The sequence below is a fragment of the Oncorhynchus mykiss genome, chromosome 5, assembly GCF_013265735.2.
Source record: "Oncorhynchus mykiss isolate Arlee chromosome 5, USDA_OmykA_1.1, whole genome shotgun sequence".
Classification (NCBI taxonomy): Eukaryota; Metazoa; Chordata; class Actinopteri; order Salmoniformes; family Salmonidae; genus Oncorhynchus; species Oncorhynchus mykiss.
Genome location: NC_048569.1, coordinates 16,769,435 through 16,792,246, shown reverse-complemented (window position 1 = coordinate 16,792,246; position 22,812 = coordinate 16,769,435). Strand labels below are relative to the sequence as shown.

The window sequence follows — 22,812 nt, the reverse complement described above, 5'->3', positions numbered from 1 at the left end:
CTCTGTCCATTATCCTCCCTCCTCTGTCCCCTATCCTCCCACCTTCCCCTGTCCCCTATCCTCCCTCCTCTGTCCCCTATCCTCCCACCCTCCCCTGTCCCCTATCCTCCCACCCTCCTCTGTCCCCTATCCTCCCACCCTCCCCTGGCCCCTATCCTCCCACCCTCCTCTGTCCCCTATCCTCCCACCCTCCCCTGGCCCCTATCTTCCGTCTCTCCTCTGTCCCCTATCCTCCCTCCCTCCTCTGTCCCCCATCTTCCCTCCCCTGCCCACTATCCTCCCTCCCTCCTCTGTCCCTTATCCTCCCACCCTCCTCTGTCCCCTATCCTCCCACCCTCCCCTATCCTCCCACCCTCCTCTGTCCCCTATCCTCCCACCCTCCCCTGTCCCCCCACCCTCCCCTGTCCCCCCACCCTCCCCTGTCCCCTATCCTCCCACCCTCCCCTGTCCCCTATCCTCCCACCCTCCTCTGTCCCCTATCCTCCCACCCTCCCCTGTGCCCTATCCTCCCACCCTCCTCTGTCCCCTATCCTCCCACCCTCCTCTGTCCCCTATCCTCCCACCCTCGTCTGTCCTCCCACCCTCGTCTGTCCCCTATCCTCCCACCCTCCTCTGTCCCCTATCCTCCCACCCTCCCCTGTGCCCTATCCTCCCACCCTCCTCTGTCCCCTATCCTCCCACCCTCCTCTGTCCCCTATCCTCCCACCCTCGTCTGTCCCCTATCCTCCCACCCTCCTCTGTCCCCTATCCTCCCACCCTCCTCTGTCCCGTATCCTCCCACCCTCCTCTGTCCCCTATCCTCCCACCCTCCCCTGTGCCCTATCCTCCCACCCTCCCCTGTGCCCTATCCTCCCACCCTCCTCTGTCCCCTATCCTCCCACCCTCCTCTGTCCCCTATCCTCCCACCCTCCTCTGTCCCCTATCCTCCCACCCTCCCCTGTGCCCTATCCTCCCACCCTCCTCTGTCCCCTATCCTCCCACCCTCCTCTGTCCCCTATCCTCCCACCCTCGTCTGTCCTCCCACCCTCGTCTGTCCCCTATCCTCCCACCCTCCTCTGTCCCCTATCCTCCCACCCTCCCCTGTGCCCTATCCTCCCACCCTCCTCTGTCCCCTATCCTCCCACCCTCCTCTGTCCCCTATCCTCCCACCCTTGTCTGTCCTCCCACTCTCGTCTGTCCCCTATCCTCCCACCCTCCTCTGTCCCCTATCCTCCCACCCTCCTCTGTCCCCTATCCTCCCACCCTCCTCTGTCCCCTATCCTCCCACCCTCCTCTGTCCCCTATCCTCCCACCCTCCTCTGTCCCCTATCCTCCCACCCTCCTCTGTCCCCTATCCTCCCACCCTCCTCTGTCCCCTATCCTCCCACCCTCCTCTGTCCCCTATTCTCCCACCCTCCTCTCAAGATGAGAGGAGAAAGAGACCAGGAGCACTGGTGTGATGTATCTAGTCTCTGTCATACGGTTCTGTCTGTGTGTGTGTGAATACGTCTGTGTGTGTGTGTGTGTGTGTGTGTGTGTGTGTCAGCGTTACGGATGCTGCAGACACAGCCTGGGATCAGCTATGTGGGTGAGGATAGAAGAGGGGGTGATATACACCCCAGCCTATAGCATGTTTATAGTATGTGTTAATTCTCTGCCCTCAGGTTTTGGGTAAAATATATAATGTGACCTGAAAAATATGTTTTTAAAGAGAAATGTAGCAATATTGAGAGAGACATGCATTTTTAGCTTAGTGTTCACTGTGAACCCTCACCCACACATCTGTACCTGTGTGTTCTCTCTAAAAATCTTCTGTTCCACTCCCCTCCCACATGCCCAGTTTCCATGGCAATGACTTTCGACCCCCCCCCCCCCCCCCCAAATGGAACATTCTCATGAGGGAGTCCTAGAATCTTGGTTCATTTTTTTGTTTGTCTGTTCTTTCTTTTTTCCAAAGATGACGATTTCCCCAAAAACCGAACTAGGAGGTTGTGAGTAGATGATTGTTAAAGATAGCGATTGTTGCGTTTGGGGTCTGTTTACACAAGGGCTCAACAGGAGAGTAAGGGTTTGTGTGTGTACCTCCTGGGCTGCATCTTATTTTGAGATTTTTGTGGAATGAAACACACTAGAAGTGATTGATTACCTGACCCTGTCAGGCCTATCAGGCTGGGGTGGGGGTGGGATTACTGGAAGGGGGGTTGGCTGACTAATTGACTAACAGGTGGGTTTGTTTAACACAGACCCACCTCCTGACCAGAGATGTGAAGTGTATTATATTATGAATTATTTAAATATAAATAGTAATATTTATTTTGCATTACATATTACTTTGTGTGTGTATATGTATATATATATATATATATATATATATATATATAAGAGAGAGATTTATTTGATGTCAAATGTTTTATATTCTATAGATTTTATTTTGTTGAGAACTTTCAAAACTCCTTGTACTGTGAATGATGACACTGACACTCCAGAACAGACTTTACTACTGTATTTCAACCAACTGCCCCTAGCACCTACACACTCACACACCTAACTGTGAACAGAGCTCAATTAGACTGATACTAGCTTCTTTTCCTGTTTATTTCATTTCACATAAGCAGTGGAATAGCACTTGGGTGTCTGAGACACTGTGATTTAACATTATTGGTTGCTTTGGAGTGATGTCACAATGGAGTTTAGCGTTCCGAGTGTTACTGTGATGTCACAATGGAATACAGAATTCACTGTTTGGGGTGATGTCACAATGGTATATACTGTTTGGGGTGATGTCACAATGGTATATACTGTATAATTCACTATTTGCAGGGGTGATGTCACAATGGAGTGCCAAGTTCCAATTTGTGATGTCACAATGAACTTTAGAATTGAGAGTTTAATTGTGTGATGTTACAGTCAGTGAGTGGTGGTTGGCACTAATGACCTGAAAAACCTCTACCACAATGTTCCCTTCTCATTTATGTTGTATGTACTCCAAAAATGACATTCCAAAACAGGGGATCCACAATTGACCATTCAGATTCAATGTGATGTAGGTTTTACTGTGTGTATTAGTGAAATTGTTACATGCTCTGTGCCCGGGCTTGCTGTTTATGGGTAGATATGGTGTCTATAACACATATAGAGGAACTGTAGGACTGGGCTCTCCTCCAGAGGAATGGACACAGAGTTTAGAGACGACTGTGTGTCTCCTTCACCATGCATTCTTTATGGATGGAGGGCAGACCAGATATATAACGCTGCTATCATGAAAATCTACCGATCTTGAGCCCCAGAGATATATGAACTGACAATGAAGTAACTCAAGCAACCGTCAACATGAAGGAAACAACTTGATAAAAGATTGATTTACACACATGAATTTGGTAAGAAAATTACAAACTGCGAGGTACGACTGAGTATTTATTCTGTTCCACAGGGAAGAGTTCATACCTGAATTTTAAGAGTATAGCACATATTAGAATTTATAGAACTGACACAAGCCCATGAGTACAGGGTATTGAATGGGGTCGTCTATTCTAGACTTTTCTAAGTCTATGGTGGGTGTGGCCTTACACACTACTTCACACAGAAACGCTAGACCTGACTGCTGGTTCACATAGGTCACTCGTAGAATTGTGTCTTACTGGTTCTGTTACAGCACTGGTCTGGATGGCAGTCTAGCCACTGGTTGGCTGTGATGCTCCTAGTCAGTGTACCGGGAACGGTGATGTTAGGAATGCATTGTTTGACTACTTAGAAATTTTGTATTTATTTGAAAAGTAATAATATTCTGTTTTTTGTTGTGTGTTCTCTTGTGAAACGGGCTTCCATTTACGACAATCGCGTCTATCAACGGGTAATTGTGACAGGCGAAGAGATGTTATATATTTCCTGCTTGTATTATGCTACTGTAAATACTATATGAAGAAACAGGTGTTTGTCTGCTATTTTGTGTGTAATTGGAGTAAGCAAGGATGCCTATATGGAACATGTATAAAGTAGCCTCTGTGAGAATACTTACCGGAGATAAAAACGTATATCTCTTTAGACTAAGACGTTTTACTAGGAAGACATTGAAATAGCAATAAAAACATTGCTTGGATTTGACCTCAAAGAACATTTCTCTCTGATTATTTTTTCCCCCCAGCTGAAGTAGCCTCATGTAGCTTTTAGTAACACTGACCGTGAATTGTAATTTGACATGAATGATCAAAGTCAGAGAACTGTGGTAGCATAGCTAGCTGTTAGCTAGATGTTAGATGGCTGTTAGCTAGCTGTCTGGGCAGACTAGCATGCCTCCCTCCCCTCTTTTCCTTTCCTAATGTTCTTTCCTCTCTTCCTCCCTTCTTGCCTCTTCTCCGGTCCTTTCTGTACCCACTCCCCAAGCTTCTATTCTCCCCTCACACCACTTCTTCTCCCCTCCTTCCCTTCTCTCTGCCCCCTTCCCTCTCACCGGTCAAGTAATGTTTAAATTCTTTGACCACTGATCTAAACAGTCCTATAAGCTTTTTTTAATGTCCAGCTCCTGGTGGGATGGTTGTCCAGCTCCTGGTGGGATGGTTGTCCAGCTCCTGGCGGGATGGTTGTCCAGCTCCTGGCGGGATGGTTGTCCAGCTCCTGGCGGGATGGTTGTCCAGCTCCTGGCGGGATGGTTGTCCAGCTCCTGGCGGGATGGTTGTCCAGCTCCTGGTGGTTGGTTCCTGGCGGGACGGCAGAGCTTAACTGGCAGCCAGGATCGGTTGTGTGGTTGTTAGCTCAGCCCCAGTGTTGTGATTAGACCTGGGACCTAGACCAGGAGGTATAAAGATTCCTGGTGCTGTATTCTCAGACCAGAGACCGCTTTTCCACTGTGGGTGGTTGATTCACCGGTGGCTGGTAGAGGTGATGACTGAGGAGACACGAGGGTGCCATACTAGCCTGTCTGCCAACTATAATGTGGCCATTGTCACGCCAATGACTATATATACTGAACAAAAATATAAACGCAACAGTTTCAAAGATTTTACAGAGTTACAGTTCATATGAGGAAATCAGTCAATTGAAACGCATTCATTAGGCCCTAATCTATGGATTTCACATGACTGGGAATACAGATATGCATCTGTTGATCACAGATGCCCAAAGAAAAATGGGCCTCACAATCTCATCACAGTGTTTTTGTGAATTCAAATTGCCATCGATAAAATTTAATTGTGTTCGTTGTCTGTAGCTTATGCCTGTCCATACCATAACCCTACTGGCACCATGGGGGCACTCTGTTCACAACGTTGACATCAGCAAACCGCTCACCCACACGACACCATACACATGATCTGCGGTTGTGAGGCCGGTTGGCGTACTGTCAAATTCTCTAAAACAACGTTGGAGGCGGCTTATGGAAGAGAAATTAACATTAAATTCTCTGGCAATAGGTGGACATTCCTGCTGTCACCATGCCAAATGCACACTCCTTCAACTTAAGACATCTGTGGAATTGTTGTGTGACATACTGCTCGCCTGAGAGCCAGACCCCCACTACGGAATAGAATAGAACTCCAAGAAGGATGTTTTTTGTGCAAGACATTAGAATGGATACAATGATTCTTCAGATAGACCCATAAGCACACACTGAACAGTCTGACAGACTATGGGTCTGGCCTCCGGGTTCACACTGATCTCACTCTGTTTTTCTCTCTGCTAGTCTTCCACAAGAAGCCGGTTCTAAATGCTATATTATTTATTACTTGAGGTTAGGGCTTGGAGTGCTTGTGTCCCACAACGACTTTCATGTGTAATGACTGATCAGCAATACTTTCTGTGGTGAGCAATGTGTACTTACTGTTTTAAAATAATGAGTCTGTATGGAGTTCTGAAGAAGTCGATACTGGGTTAATAAACCTGAGATATATTTCTCTATGTAAACTCCTGTGTCTCGTGGGCTCTTTTTTGCCACAGTCTGTGTTCTGTTTTTCCCACCTAGACGAGTCAAACATAGAACAGGTTAAATAAATTCCCACAATGGTAATGTCAACAGTAGGCCACGCCGATTACAAACATTAGTGACTGTTAGATTTACTTGTTGCCAATGCCATGTAACAAAAGGTATCTTTCTTTGTGGTGCGTATAACTTCCCAACAGCATGTAGTTCAGTTTGTCGAAGACAGTTTTTCTTCAGAAAGTTGAAGTCTGCAGGTTGCTACATGAAGATAGGAATTTAACTCTTCCACTGCACGTTTCTGCTGTGTTTCATTGGGGTTATACATAACTACAGTGTTTGGCTCTGTGACAGACCCTTAGTCAACGTGTTTTAACTTGCCCAGTCAGTGTGGTGCTGGGTGTGACTGTTTAGGCTACTTTTGTGGTGATTGTATCCTCCAGGGGATGACTTTGTTTCAGATGGAGCTGTCTCTCTGTACAGAGTATCATGCATTTGGTCCTAAACTCCTCTGCGATCAGGGTTAGGAGTTGGAGGGAAAGCTGATTCTAAATCTGTGCCAAAAGGAAACTTCTACCTGGAGTTCTGTACTTTGACTCACAGGGATAACTGAGGACAGCAGAAATCTGGATGACTAAATAATGCTTTAACAACATGCAGTTACATCATCTTTAGGCTGCCTACATGGTCTCTATTATGCCTCAAGGAATATTGATGAAGCCCCTTTAAGTTTTGGTTAGTGCTATCTGGGATCCTTGGGACATCCGTACCCTAAACCTTACCTAACCATTTTAAATGTAAACTTCAATGGGAGTGGGGGGCGGGGTAGGGACGTCCCAAGGAGCCCAGATAGCAAGGACCTTTTTACATTTGGCTGGAAGCTGACTTGTTAAGACTCCCAAACAAATATGGGCGTGGTACAATCCACTTTTTTGATTGGGTGTCATCAGCCATAGAGACTCATTGGTTAATTTTCGAGAAGGCGTTTTAAAAAGAAAAGAGGAATTTACGTCCATTGCGGCTCCAAACGAGAGCACTGGACGACACGAAGCTTATTCACTTTCTCCCCAAAATGGCCTCGAAAGGGAACCAGTTTCTTTCTGAGCGCTGTGTGGCTCGCAGAGCCTCCGTGGGCGGGCAGCTGCGACACTGGCAGACAGTCACATGATTCGCGCAAAGCCCAGCTGCCCAATTCCAATATGGTGGCCAGCTTGGCAGACCTACGGTTCTTGTTGATGATATTATTGCTCTGCTGGAGGATCAGGGACGGCGCCTGCACCCAGCAAGCCCCGTGGGTTCTGGGGCTGCGACTGGAGGACCCAGAAGGCCAGGTGTATATGAAGGAGCGGATCATCTCTGCGCCGCAAGGGGCCAGTTTCAAGCTTCGGCTGTTCGGTTGGGATCTAAATGGGACCTGGCCGTGGGTGGCGTTCGCTGGAACAAGACAGGAGGAGACCGGGGTGGTGGAGGATGCAGCTGACCCGTGCGAGCAAGAGACCCGCCGTGTCTCCGCCGCCTTCCAGGTCACCGGGGAGTTCACAGCGGACGAGGAGTACAGCGGGTTGATAACGGTACAGACGCTGGACAAGAGCAGCATCTCTCCCGCTGCATCCTCCACGGGAGGAGGGGATGATGCCAACCCTACCTACCACCACCACCACCTGTGCGTGCTGAAGAACGGAAGCTGGGTTTCGGTGGGACCGGACAGGTTGCAGATCAACAACGACGCAGGTCTCCCGGCAGACTACATCCCTCCGTGGGGTATGGCGGTGCTGATCGTGCTGCTGATCCTGGTGTGCGGGGTACTGAGGAGTGTGAACCTCAGCCTGTTGTGGCTGGACCCCCTGGACCTCTACGTTTTCCACAGCTGCGGCTCCGAGGAGGACAAACGGGTCGCCAAGCGCCTCGAGCCAATCCGGAGACGAGGCAACTGCCTGGTGGGTCACTACTACTACAACAACTACTACAACTACACAAGGATTAGACCTGGGATCAGAGACGTGATGTCCATGGGGGATACAGGGGCACATACCTCTTCAGATTTGTCCTGATTATATTAAAAAATATGTTGTTTTTTTTCTTCTCTGTAATACTTCTAGCCTTTTAGCAAGTTGGAGTTAGCTAGCCCACATACATTTCCGATCTACCAAACGTTATAACTAGCTACCAAGTAGCAATTTTAGGCTATCAATCAAATTTTGAGTAGCTAGGTTATCTATTTTAGCTGGCAAGGTTGGTAGACTGAATAAATGTGCTGAATAAAACTCACATTCCTTTCAATCTTTTACCCAGATTTTAGCATATTTTGTTTCTTTAAAAAAGGACAACTCGAGGTATGCTTATATATGCAGAAAACAACATTTTAATTGAATTAAGAATAATGATTATGGCTCTAGATTGCAGAACAAATATGTTTCAGATGTTTGAAAAATGCCAAATTCTCAAATTTACGGACAGGGGGGCAGAGTCTCAATACTTTGACCCCTCAGATTTTTAGGTTGCATGATGCCTATGCCTGGGGTCCCAATGTATACCCCTCCTGGATGCTATGCTACTGGGTGTGCAGGCTTTTGTTCCATCCCAGCACTAATCCATAACTGGTTACCTGTCAAAAAATGTAATCAGTCATGTAACTTTTGTATTACCCAAACTCAGTCATGTAATCTGATTACTTTGTAATTTTGGATTACATTTCCTTTAAGAGGCATTAGAAGAAGACAAAAGGGATCCATCAAATGCATTTGATGTGTCATCATAGTAGTCTCTGATTTGGGGTTAGACTCGCACAGATGGCACAAACTTAAACATGCAGCTTTTTTCAATGCTGAATTTAATGTCATTGTGAAAACATTTGGATGAAAACATGATGTATTTTTTTCACAAACATCCTTTCTGAATTTAAAAGTAATCTGAGAAGAAATCATCTAGTTTTTCAAAAGTATCTAATCTGATTCCAATATTTTTGCTGGAAACGCAACTGATTACATTTTCTATGTAGTCAGTTACTCCCCAACCCTGTGTTAGTGCTAGGTTGGAATAAAAGCCTGCACATCCAAGACTAGAGACCCCTGGCTTACCGTCTTAAATCAAATCAAATAATATTGATGTATGAAATCACTCTGAAATCCACACTAACTTCACACCATCCCCACTCTCGGTTCTAGGTGTGTTCTCTGCTGTTCCTGTGCGCTCTGGGCCACTCAGTTCTCGGTGTGCTACTCTACAGGGTCCTGGGTTCCATAGCGCCCGCCGTCTTCACCAGCGGGTTCCTCATCTTCCTGGTGTCAGAGCTTGTTCCCCACATAGTGTGTTCCGGCTACGGCTTCCAGCTTGCCCCAGGCTTCACCTGGCTGGCACAGGTCTGTATGGAACCTAACAGAAGGAAAGGGTCATGTTCATTAGGCACCAACCGAAAGATAACAGACTCAAACAGGGAGGGAATACCTGGACCTGTGGCTCCTAGCAACCTCATATACATTTTTTTCTTAACAAGAAGGTAGGATTGAACAGGTTACATCTTCCTCTGCCAGGTGTGTATGGTGCTGACGTGCCCACTGTCGTGCCCGCTGGGCCTGGTGCTGGATCTGGTGTTGAGACGTGACATCAGCACCTGCGGTGTGAGGGAGAGGGCTATGGAGATGATCCGTACCAACGTCAATGATCCCTACAGGTACCTGACACACATCGGTATGACCATGTGTGTTATTTCCATGGTTGCCATATACTGCTCTATCACTGATCAATAGGACAACTGTGTCTGTGGTGATTCCCATACTGCAATAAACTAAATCTATATCAAGCCCCTGTACCCCACCTGGTCATGAGGACCAACAGGGGCAGGCTTTTGTTCCAGCCCAACATTAACACACCTGATCAGGTTTGCGAGGGCTGAAAAGCTTGCAGGACTGGAGGTGACTGCCCTCTGTCTAGGGTTTAGAGGCTATGAGTTGATATGGGATTGTAAAGTTCTTTGACACAGAGTTAATGTTATAATCCATCATTATCGTTTGTCATCGTTGTGATTTGCAGTGAGTTTGTGAAGGAGGAGTTTAGCCGTGGTGCACTGCGCAGGAAGACCGTGGAGGACATCCTGACTCCACTGAACGACTGTTTCATGCTGCCGTCCACCGCTGTGCTGGACTTCACCACCATGTCAGAGATCATGCAGAGTGGATACACACGAGTCCCCATCTATGAAGAGGAGAAGTGGGTGGATGGGTCATACAAAAACACACACACACACAGGGACATACACTTAAAGAAACATACACACACATCCTGTCTACAAAGAAGACAGGTGGGTCATTCAAGCACACACACACTAACAGGTATCTAATGTAATTTACCCAGGTCCAACATTGTGGAGATCTTGTTCGTGAAGGACCTGGCTCTGGTCGATCCTGACGACTGTACTCCCATGACGACCATCACCAAGTTCTACAATCACCCACTGCACTTTGTCTTCAATGACACTAAACTGGACGCCATGCTGGAGGAGTTCAAGAAAGGTGTGTGTGTGTGTATGTGGTGATCGTTTTAGAAATATAGCCACAATATCAAGTCAATTTCTTTACAGTCACTCCTACCCTCCTTGTGGACTAATATGGAAAAAGTTGTGGTCGGCTTGCGATATGACCACTAAGGTACCCAGCTCTCCTCAACTTTGACCTTTACCCCCTTTCACCCCGCTCTCTCTCCAGGAAACTCTGCCCTGGCCATCGTTCAGAAGGTGAACAACGAGGGGGAGGGGGATCCCTTCTACGAGGTGCTGGGATTGGTCACCTTGGAGGATGTCATCGAGGAGATCATCAAATCAGAGATCCTGGATGAGTCAGACGGCTACAGTAAGAGAGAGAGCGCGAGAAACTGTGTGTGTGTGTGTGTGTGAGCGTGCGCGCACATACACGTAGAAATTGCCTTGTTTTTGAAAGAAAATAAACATTTTTTTTGTCCATTAAAATAACATCAAATTGATCAGAAATACAGTGTAGACCATGTTAATGTTGTAAATGACTATTGTAGCTGGAAACGGCTGATTTGAATGGAATATCTACATTTATCAGCAACCATCACTCCTGTGTTCCAATGGCATGTTGTGTTAGCTAATCCAAGTTTATAATTTTAAAAGGCTAATTGATCATTAGAAAACCATTTTGCAATTACGTTAGCACAGCTGAAAACTGTTGTTCTGATTTAAAGAAGCAATAAAACTGGCCTTTAGACTAGTTGAGTATCTGGAGCATCAGCATTTGTGGGTTTGATTACAGGCTCAAAATGGCCAGAAACAAAGAACTTTATTCTGAAACTTGTCAGTCTATTCTTGTTCTGAGAAATGAAGGCTATTCCATGCGAGAAATTGCCAAGAAACTGAAAATCTCGTACAACACTGTGTACTACTCCCTTCACAGAATAGCGCAAACTGTCTCTAACCAGAATAGAAAGGAGTGGGAGGCCCCGGTGCACAACTGAGCAAGAGAACAAGTACATTAGAGTATCTAGTTTGAGAAACAGACGCCTCACAAGTCCTCAACTGGCAGCTTCATTAAATAGTACCCGCAAAACACCAGTCTCGACGTCAACATTGAAGCGGCGACTCCGGGATTCTGGCCTTCTAGGGCAAAGAAAAAGACATATCAGACTGGCCAATAAAAAGAAAAGATTAAGATCACAGACACTGGACAGAGGAACTCTGCCAGCATCCCGGAATCGCCTCTTCACTGTTGACGTTGAGACTGGTGTTTTGCGGGTACTATTTAATGAAGCTGCCAGTTGAGGACTTGTGAGGCACCTGTTTCTCAAACTAGACACTCTAATGTACTTTTCCTCTTGCTCAGTTGTACACCGGGGCCTACACAGCTTTGTAAGTGACCCCAAACCTTTGAACGGTAGTGTGTGTCTGTCTGTCTCTCTGTGTCTGTCTGTCTGCAATGAGAGGATGGAATGTGTATTTTGTAAGGAAATATTGATGGTTAAACATCACTTCTCCTTCTCTCCGGCATTGTCTTTCCTAATCTCCTCCTCTTTCATCCCTCTCTTCTAACCCCTGTCCCCTAACCACTCTCCTTGCCGCCTAACACCTCTCCCTGTCCCCTAACCCCTACCCCCTCCACCCTATCTGTAGTGGACATGAAGGTGAAGCGTCCCATGGCCCCTCTGGAGATTCCTCTGGAACCTCGCAGTGTCCACCAAGAGTTCTCTCTGTTCAAACTCCCAGAGGGAGAACCCAAGATCCGCACCTCACCTCAGCTACTGCTGGCCACACACCGCTTCCTCTCCAGAGGTGAGGGTGCGCACGCGTGTGCGTAACGCACAGAGACATACAATGATCTCGTGATATTAATGACCTAGGGCTTGTATTTGTGTGTTTATTATATTATAATTAAGTCTATGATGTGATAGAGCAGTCTGACTGAGTGGGGGTAGGCAGCAGCAGGCTCGTAAGCGTTCATTCAAATTTTACTGCTTTTGCCAGCAGCTCTTAGCAATGCTTGATTCACACGCTGTTTATGACTTCAAGCCTATCATCTCCTAAGATTAGGCTGGCAATACTAAAGTGCCTATTAGAACATCCAATAGTCAAAAGTAAATGAAAAACAAATGGTATAAAAGGAAATAGTCGACGCGTCATAATTCCTATAATAACTACAACCGAAAACTTCTTAACTGGGAATATTGAAGACCTGGGAATATTGAACCACCAGCTTTCATATGTTCTCATGTTCTGAGCAAGGAACTTAAACTTGAGCTTTTTTTTACATGGCACATATTGCACTTTTACTTTCTTCTCCAACACTTTGTTTTTGCATTATTTAAACCAAATTGAACATGTTTCAAATCAAATTTTATTTGTCACAAACACATGGTTAGCAGATGTTAATTTGAGTGTAGCGAAATGCTTGTGCTTCTAGTTCCGACAATGCAGTAATATCCAACGAGTAATCTAACCTAACAATTCCACAACTACTACCTTATATACACAAGTTTAAATGGATAAAGAATATGTACATAAAGATATATATGAATGAGTGATGGTACAGAACGGCATAGGCAAGATGCAGTAGATGGTATCGAGTACAGTATATACATATGAGATGAGTAATGTAGGGTATGTAAACAAAGTGGCATAGTTTAAAGTGGCTAGTGATACATGTATTACATAAAGATGCAATAGACGATATAGAGTACAGTATATACGTATATTTCATTATTTATTTGAGACTAAATAGATTTTATGTATGTATTATATTAAGTTAAAATAAGTGTTCATTGTTCATTCAGTATTGTTGTAATTGTCATTATTACAAATTTATATAAAAAGATAGGCCGATTAATTGGTATCTTCTTTTTTTGGTCCTCCAATAATCGATATTGGTATCGGCGTTGAAAAATCATAATCGGTCGACCTCTAACCAGGACAGTAACACTTTATCACCACTAGTAATGGTTACATCACTGTAACAGAAGTTAATGGAAACACACTCGAAGTCTTCACAGTGGAAAATATGCAGGAATGGATATTCAACCTAGATCGTTAATCTGTCTGCATTATAGGACTACACTCTGGATGTGGGTGTTATTTGACCTTTCTCTGTCCTCTCCAGCTTCTTGACATAGATTGACCTTTAGCCGCTGAGGTTTGGACTGAAAATAGAACAGAATGTATACTAGGATAGAATAGTGTAAATAATGACAATAGAAAAGACAAGATGTAACGGTTGTTTGACAAACTAGTATGCTTTTGATCAGTGATGAAACCATAGGCCAGGGTTCGCCAACCCTGCTCCTGGATAGTTGCAGGCTTTTGCCCCAGCCCTACACAAATGTATTGGATAACTAAAGCTCCACAGACCTGTGTGTTAGACAGGATGCTTGAACAAAGCAATGATAATCAGTGTGTGTTCTGAAAAGGTGCTGTGTGTGTCTCTCCTTGCAGAGGTAGAGCACTTCAGTCCAGCCCGCGTGTCAGAGAAGGTGTTGTTCCACCTGCTCCGTCACCCCAGTGTCAACCAGGAAGTTCACTTTGACCCCTCCAACCGCCTGAGCCCCGACCATTACCTCTACACACGCAACCACCCTGTAGACTACTTCATACTGCTACTACAGGTCAGTGTGTGTGTGACCACTACCTCTACACACACAACCACCCTGTAGACTACTTCATACTGCTACTACAGGTCTGTGTGTGTGTGTGACCACTACCTCTACACACGCAACCACCCTGTAGACTACTTCATACTGCTACTACAGGTCAGTGTGTGTGTGACCACTACCTCTACACACGCAACCACCCTGTAGACTACTTCATACTGCTACTACAGGTCTGTGTGTGTGTGTGTGTGTGACCACTACCTCTACACACGCAACCACCCTGTAGACTACTTCATACTGCTACTACAGGTCAGTGTGTGTGTGTGTGTGTGACCACTACCTCTACACACGCAACCACCCTGTAGACTACTTCATACTGCTACTACAGGTCTGTGTGTGTGTGTGTGACCACTACCTCTACACACGCAACCACCCTGTAGACTACTTCATACTGCTACTACAGGTCAGTGTGTGTGTGTGTGTGTGTGTGTGTGTGACCACTACCTCTACACACGCAACCACCCTGTAGACTACTTCATACTGCTACTACAGGTCTGTGTGTGTGTGTGACCACTACCTCTACACACGCAACCACCCTGTAGACTACTTCATACTGCTACTACAGGTCAGTGTGTGTGTGTGTGACCACTACCTCTACACACGCAACCACCCTGTAGACTACTTCATACTGCTACTACAGGTCAGTGTGTGTGTGTGTGTGTGTGTGTGTGTTGGCACATGCACATGTTTTACAGTACTTGACTATGTCCCTGTAGGGGCGTGTGGAGGTTGAAATCGGTAAAGAGGGCTTGAAGTTTGAAAACGGAGCGTTCACATACTACGGTGTGTCTGCACTCACAGCGCCAACCTCAGGTAAGACACAGAACTGCAGCACGCACATGCTTAGATACCTCACTCGTACCATTACCTGGGTCATGCTCATTAGGGCTGTCAATGGAAGATGTTATAAAATGTTTCACAACGTTTCGGTCTGTTTTCCTCTGCTTAGTGCCTATTGAATACATCCCTGTAGGTTATCAGTCCACATCGGCTAGCTAGAGCTTATAGGACAGGAGTCAGCAAAATTGGCCCGTAAGTAATTTTTTTACAAAATAGTTTTTTTGTAAAATTCAGCAAGAAATACGTTTGTTATCAGTATTCCCACGATTAAAACAAGACTATATTTCCAAAAGTATGTGTATGGGTTAGGCCCCTTAGTTCCAGTGAAGGGAAGTCTTAATGCTACAGCATACAATGACATTCTAGATGATTCTGTGCTTCCAACTTTGTGGCAACAGTTTGGGGAAGGCCATTTCCTGTTTCAACATGACAATTCCCCCATGCACAAAGCGAGGTCCATACAGAAATGTTTTATTGAGATCTGTGTGAAAGAACTTGGCTGGCCTGCACAGAACCCTGACCTCAACTTCATCCAACACCTTTGGGATGAATTGGAACGGCGACTGCGAGCCGTCCGCTCCAACAAAAATGTTCCTGTGGCTGAATGTTACCTGCCCCTGTTCTAGGATGAGTTCCAGACTACTAGCCTCATTTACATTTACTATGTTGTAATTATTTAATTACACAATGCAAAGTTAGTGTCATAATTACTTGATGCTGTATTTGAAGGCAGCACAGTTTGACAGGGAAGCACAAAATGAGCTGACACTGGAGTTCTGTCTCTTGATTTTCCTGTGAAATTCAGTGCAACACCATCATGGCATAAATTTACTGGCAGTGGCACAACATTTAGCTGACTGCAGCATTTGTGTGTGTGCGTGTTTGATTCACCTGTGTGTGTGTCCAGTGCACCAGTCTCCAGTTTCGACCCAGCGTCGTCCTCCCAGGGATCCATTTGAGATGGGAGATGCCACCAGCCCGTCCAGCTACTGTCCTGACTACACCGTCCACGCCCTCACTGATCTGCAGCTCATACGGGTCTGTGTGTGTGTGTGTGTGTGTGTGTGTGTTTGTCTTTCTCCGTGCGTGTCAGACTAACAGTACAGTCCCTCTGCCAGGTGACTCGGATGCAGTACCTGAATGCTTTGATGGCGTCGCGTGTTGGCCAGAGTCCAGAATCTCCTGAGATCAAGATCCTGCCTAACAGTCAGACCAAGCTGCTCAACGAGAGGAACACTGTCACACAAGGTAGGAGTAACACACACTGTACACACTGTATACACACATCCTTATACTAACACCATGGGCTAGAATGAAGAGAAACTGAAGATGACAGTATAATAACAATTGTTACTTCTCTCCATAATGTACAGTGCCTTGCAAAAGTATTCGGCCCCCTTGAACTTTGCGACCTTTTGCCACATTTCAGGCTTCAAACATAAAGATATAAAACTGTATTTTTTTGTGAAGAATCAACAACAAGTGGGACACAATCATGAAGTGGAACGACATTTATTGGATATTTCAAACTTTTTTAACAAATCAAAAACTGAAAAATTGGGCGTGCAAAATTATTCAGCCCCTTTACTTTCAGTGCAGCAAACTCTCTCCAGAAGTTCAGTGAGGATCTCTGAATGATCCAATGTTGACCTAAATGACTAATGATGATAAATACAATCCACCTGTGTGTAATCAAGTCTCCGTATAAATGCACCTGCACTGTGATAGTCTCAGAGGTCCGTTAAAAGCGCAGAGAGCATCATGAAGAACAAGGAACACACCAGGGAGCACTGTGCAAGCGATAATATTGAAATGGAAGGAGTATCAGACCACTGCAAATCTACCAAGACCTGGCCGTCCCTCTAAACTTTCAGCTCATACAAGGAGAAGACTGATCAGAGATGCAGCCAAGAGGCCCATGATCACCCTGGATGAACTGCAGAGATCTACAGCTGAGGTGGGAGACTCTGTCCATAGGACAACAATCAGTCGTATATTGCACAAATCTGGCCTTTATGGAAGAGTGGCAAGAAGAAAGCCATTTCTTAAAGATATCCATAAAAAGTGTTGTTTAAAGTTTGCCACAAGCCACCTGGGAGAGACACCAAACATGTGGAAGAAGGTGCTCTGGTCAGATGAAACCAAAATTGAACTTTTTGGCAACAATGCAAGACGTTATGTTTGGCGTAAAAGCAACACAGCAGAACACACCATCCCCACTGTCAAACATGGTGGTGGCAGCATCATGGTTTGGGCCTGCTTTTCTTCAGCAGGGACAGGGAAGATGGTTAAAATTGATGGGAAGATGGATGGAGCCAAATACAGGACCATTCTGGAAGAATGGAGTCTGCAAAAGACCTGAGACTGGGACGGAGATTTGTCTTCCAACAAGACAATGATCCAAAACATAAAGCAAAATCTACAATGGAATGGTTCAAAAATAAACATATCCAGGTGTTAGAATGGCCAAGTCAAAGTCCAGACCTGAATCCAATCGAGAATCTGTGGAAAGAACTGAAAACTGCTGTTCACAAATGCTCTCCATCCAACCTCACTGAGCTCGAGCTGTTTTGCAAGGAGGAATGGGAAAAAATGTCAGTCTCTCGATGTGCAAAACTGATAGAGACATACCCCAAGCGACTTACAGCTGTAATCGCAGCAAAAGGTGGCGCTACAAAGTATTAACTTAAGGGGGCTGAATCATTTTGCACGCCCAATTTGTCAGTTTTTGATTTGTTAAAAAAGTTTGAAATATCCAATAAATGTCGTTCCACTTCATGATTGTGTCCCACTTGTTGTTGATTCTTCACAAAAAAATACAGTTTTATATCTTTATGTTTGAAGCCTGAAATGTGGCAAAAGGTCGCAAAGTTCAAGGGGGCCGAATACTTTCGCAAGGCACTGTATAAGCTGTACTCCCTTTAGGTGAACTAAGACTTCTCTTCTTCTCTCTTTTTTCTCTTATTTTTCTTCCCTTTCTCCTCTTCTCCTCTGTCTCCTCCTTTCCCTGACTCCTCCTCCTCCCGTCTCCTCTCCCCTGTCGTCTCCTCTCCTCCGGCCACTCCAGAGTTCCCTGTAAACTTTTCCTTTTTTGACACCATTGAGAACTACTGTTAGTGTTTTCTGTGTGCATGAGGTAAACAAAACACAGTCTCCTCAGTGGCATGACAACTACAACACACACACACACACACACACACACTAAAAAGACACCAAGGCATTGAGAGAATTTAATTTTCAGTCAGTCACAAAGCACCTGAGAGTCATTTAGGGCTTTATTCAGACATGTGAACTGAAGTCTTCTATTGACATCACTGGATGGTTTATGTGAAAGTTAAGTCTGAATATGGCCTTTAGAAAGGTTAGTCTCTTTGCCAGATCCTTCACAGACACTGGGATAAAGCTTTGTGTGGAATGTACCCAGTTAGAGGGGTTATTTTTGACTGTTTCTTCTCTAAATACTTAGTGCCATTTATTTGTATCTTACAGATAGTGAGATGCAATCAGGTCAGGTTGTGTGTGTGTGTTTGAAAAGCTTGTGTCTGTTTCCTTGTTCTATCTCGTCGCATCTTTCTGTCCTTTTCTGGCTGCCCCATCTCATCCCTCTCTACTGGGTACGTATGCTGATTTTCTCCATCTCCTTCTGTGTGTACAGGACACCCACAGGAGGTAAAGACTGCATGTCTGTTGACAAAAAGAAACAAGCACTAAAATGTGTCCATTGCATTGAATGTCAATGTCAAAGAGCATATTGTGATGTCACAGGGTGGCATTGTGATGTCATAGTGGGCTGCATTGTAACCTACTAATCGGTGGCATTATGTCATTGTGTGATGTCATCTCCCCACTCACGGCCTCCCCCTCTCTCTCATTGGCTGGGTTCCACAGGTGGCAGTAAATCCCAGGAAAGTTCAACGGAAGAGGAGGCTCATGGGTAATGAAGTTCTCTCTGTCAGAACTATGTGTTACTCAGACAACCAACAAGGAGGCTTTTTAAAAAAGATCTATATTTTTATCAGTGAATCTCTTATCTCTGGAATGCAGTGATTGGACCTGGCTGGAGTGAGCATCTGTGTGAGTGGTGTGTGTGGCTACTGCACTATCCTCAGCCGTTTTCCTCATTCATTGTACGTTTCACATTCATGCCAATCGTGTGTGTGTGTGTGTGTGTGTGTGTGTGCACCTCTCCTCCCTGTTGTAAATTAGCCTCCTTTGCCTAAAAGTTACATTGCCTGTTCCTTCATTATTAGCCTATCTGTGTGCCAAAGCAACTCACGTCAACCCCCTGTGTGTGTTGTCACAACCCGTCCATCCAAGCATTAGACACAGGTTGGTCAAAAAAAGCCCTTTTTCACAGAAATGTGTACACCGCTTTTGGTGATTTGCTTTAGCTGTTTGATTATACGTCCATATTTTATTTGATACACTCCCATTAGGTCTAGATAGACAAATATGTATTTGAAAATGTTCATACTATCCCTTTAAGAGAGCTGATGCAACGCTTGTGTCCATTCCTTTGCACAGTCAATGTTTAGCTTCAGGTCTGAGCTGTGTGTGTGTGTGTGTGTGTGCGTGTGCGTGCCCTCTCCCATTTGACCTCTCTTACGGCGTGCCAACTCTGACCCAGTCTGCTTTCATGCATTCCTTTTGTTTGGCCAAGTTGCCATAGAGACAATCACAATCCCCTTTATTTACCCAGACACCATACAGAATAGATAAAACAGACACAAGTCCACATAAACACCATACAGAATAGACAATGTGTTTGTGTCTGTCACATCTAAAGCACCTTGTTGATTTTCTCATCCTTGACAGCCGAGTAGGTTGAGTTCCATTAACATTCCACACACACACAGAAGTTGTGTGTGTGTGTGTGTGTGTGTGTGTGTGTGTGTGTGTGTGTGAGAGAGACTCTTTCAGGAAACTCAATTTCCCATGTTGCAGTGTAACTACACATGTGTGCAGGGAATACATATGTTACCCAGTGCCCTGTGGAGACAGGAAACGCCTAGATAAAGGCCTGGTCCAGAATCAACCCCTTGGTCCTTCCCCTAACACCTTCCCCTGGCCCCTAGTTGTCTACCCTTTGCTCCTAGGCCCTAGCCCTTAGTGTAAACAGGTCTGATGAAAAGGTGATGGCAGCACCCATCTGGTTCTTTCAGATCTGCTAACATAGGGGTTTGGAATGGAGATTGGAGTCTTTGGCGTGGACCAGAGACTCTACCAGGGTTAAATTTATTAGTGCACACTGTAGCAAAATGTTTTGAAACGGAAAACAAAAATAAATTGGACAAGTATTGTCCTTATTGGACAAGTCTAGGTAGTCCCTCCCTGTTTCAGTACGTTTTCTTCCGTTTGGTGCTTAATGAATACGACCCATGTTTCCCAGCAACCATGATAGGGGTTGCCTATTTTGGCGGCCATCTTGGTTACCTCAGTCGTTCTCCACCCCATAAAGCGTTTTTTTAGTTGATCTAATTACAGACATACACTAATTAATGACATGCTAAGACAAGGGATTAACTATGTGATTCAAAGTAAATATTTCCCAGCTGTTTTAACAATATTGTACTGTTGATTATGTTTCAAGTCCATTTATATTGTATTAAAAGACAATGTATATTGTAAAAAGGTCATCATTACTTATGCTACTTATATTGTTTGGGAGAAATGTTGGGTTTTTTGATGGGGGTAAAAAACGGTATATTAATATATATATATATATATATATGCTTATCTAGAGAGAATATGAATCAAGGATGCAGATTTAAACTCGTAGTTTTCAGGTACAAATGTAGAATACTGTTACCATGATGATGAGAACCGGACCAGCGCTAGTTTCTCTCCAGGAATTTTTTGTATAGATTTTTTTCCCAATTCTTCTCTGGAAGCTGAGAGTTGTGTGTGCAGAGAACATTGCATTGAACTATTTCAATATCTGCTGTTTGTTAGTAAATAAACCCAGTCCTTGTATACATCTGTCTTTTTTCTGTTTGTTTTTGTTTGTTTATCCTGATTTGTTACTTTAGTTACAATGCAGCTTTACTCCCTCATTTCAGGATTAGATGGTTTTAGGGTCTGTTCACACTGCTCGTGCCAAATGCTACGCCAGAAAGAAAGCGTTTGGTTTAGTTGCACATTGCAACCTTCTCCAGATTACATCCAATGAAATGGTCCTCTTCCATTATAGAAATGAATGGTAAATGTATTGTCATTCTGGAGTCACTTTTACTGTAAATAATATGTACATGAATGTAGATGCTACCATGAATACAGATAACACTGAATAAATCATGAATAATGATGAGTGAGAAAGTTAGATACACAAATATCATACCCCCTCCCCCCCCAAAATAATGCTACCCTCCCCTGTTATTGTAATGCAGAGAGGTTAGCATGTCTTGTTGGTATGATATTTGTGCATGTAACTTTCTCACTCATTATTCACAATTCATTCAGGATTACCCATAATCATAAAAGCATCCACATTCATGTACAAGTGTTTAAAAACCTATTCTTATTTACAATAAAAGTGACTCCAAAATGACACAATACACTTTTTACCATATCATTTCTATTGGGCACAAAATAATCTGAAACACAACCAAAACAAACAGCAAATACATCCAAAAAGGTGTTGAGTCTCAAGTTTGATGTCATTGCGTACTATGAATATGGGACCAAATACTCAACATCGTATTACTTTAATACCACAGGAGGTTGTGGTACCTTATATTGCGGAGGATGGGCTTGTGGTAATGGCTGGAGCGGAATAAGTGGAATGGTATCAAATACATCAATCACATGGTTTGATGCCATTCCCTTTTCACCGTTCCAGACATTATTATGAGCCCTCCTCCCCTGTTTAAAACACATATAAGTGAATTTGTCCCAATATTTTTGGTCCCCTAAAATAGGGGGACCATGTACAGAAAGTGTAGTAATTTCTAAACGGTGAAAATACCCTCAAATTAAAGCTGACAGTCTGCTCTTTAATCTCATAGTTCATGTATAATTCCAAATCCAAAGTCCTGGAGTATAGAACCAAAACAACACATTGGTCACTGTCCCAATACTTTGCAGCTCACTGTAGATCAAATAAGTTTGAGAATTAATCACATTAGTCATATTCCTCCTAAACACCCCATGTTGCATCATCCACATACTCAGGAGATCCACTGTTTTGTTCAACTAAAGTAACATTGAGGTCATATGCTGAGTATACTAAACATTAGGAACACCTTCCTAATATTGAATTGAACCCCCCCCCCCTGTTTTGCCCTCAGAAAAGCCTCAATTTGTCTCTACTCTACAAGGTGTCAAAAGCGTTCCACAGGGATGCTGGCCCATGTTGACTCCAATGCTTCCCACATTTGTGTCAAGATGGCTGGATGTCCTTTGGGTGGTGGACCGTTCTTGATACACACGGAAAACTGTTGAACATGAAAAACCCAGCAGCGTTGCAGTGCTTGAAACAAACCGGTGCGCCTGGCACCTACTACCATACCCTGTTCAAAGGCACTTAAATATTTTGTCTTTCCCATTCACCCTCTGAATGGAACACATACACAATCCATGTCTCAAATGTCTCAAGGCTTAAAAATCATTTTTCAACCTGTCTTCCCCCTTCATCTACAGTGATTGAAGTAGATTTAACAAGTGACATCAATAAGGGATCATAGCTTTCACCTGGTCAGTCTGTAATGGAAAGAGCAAGTGTTCATAATGTTTTGTATACTCAGTGTATATCGTCTATATGGAACGAGCAACACTGACCATAGCTCATTGGTCTTAGGGCCCTATGGTGCATAACGGTCTGAGTGGCCTTTGGTGTAGAAGCCTATATGTCACTAGAGGGAGCCAAAAGCATGCCACACCTGCGAGAGCAATCGGTGCAGTTCAGTAACATCAATTCACACTGTTTACACAAATATGAT

At 44.5% G+C, this 22,812-nt stretch overlaps 1 protein-coding gene across 5 annotated transcripts; it reads left to right on the top strand.

The window, feature by feature from the left end:
• Positions 1-6,729: 6,729 nt before the first annotated feature.
• LOC110523339 (metal transporter CNNM3) lies at positions 6,730-20,850 on the top strand. Of its 5 annotated transcripts, XM_036976952.1 has the most exons (14): positions 6,731-7,824; positions 9,052-9,246; positions 9,418-9,557; positions 9,917-10,093; positions 10,238-10,395; positions 10,588-10,731; positions 12,009-12,167; positions 13,821-13,990; positions 14,752-14,848; positions 15,783-15,913; positions 15,994-16,123; positions 17,943-18,011; positions 18,531-18,544; positions 18,764-18,872. In XM_036976952.1, exons 1-12 carry the CDS (start codon positions 7,087-7,089, stop codon positions 17,990-17,992), a joined length of 2,289 nt encoding a protein of 762 aa, XP_036832847.1. In that variant the 5' UTR covers positions 6,731-7,086; the 3' UTR covers positions 17,993-18,011; positions 18,531-18,544; positions 18,764-18,872. The 5 variants fall into 5 exon arrangements, with proteins under 5 accessions (XP_036832843.1, XP_036832847.1, XP_036832845.1 ...); XM_036976950.1 differs by having other exon boundaries at positions 18,531-20,850; XM_036976951.1 differs by lacking the exon at positions 18,531-18,544 and having other exon boundaries at positions 18,771-18,903.
• The last annotated feature ends 1,962 nt before the right edge of the window (positions 20,851-22,812 follow it).

Bases quoted from the DNA above. Each gene is read 5' to 3' on its own strand.
- LOC110523339 (XM_036976948.1), top strand. From the start codon at position 7,087: ATGGTGGCCAGCTTGGCAGACCTACGGTTCTTGTTGATGATATTATTG. The intron at 9,558-9,916 runs GTACCTGACACA...TGTGATTTGCAG, and splicing joins AACGTCAATGATCCCTACAG to TGAGTTTGTGAAGGAGGAGT. The intron at 13,991-14,751 runs GTCAGTGTGTGT...ATGTCCCTGTAG, and splicing joins ACTTCATACTGCTACTACAG to GGGCGTGTGGAGGTTGAAAT.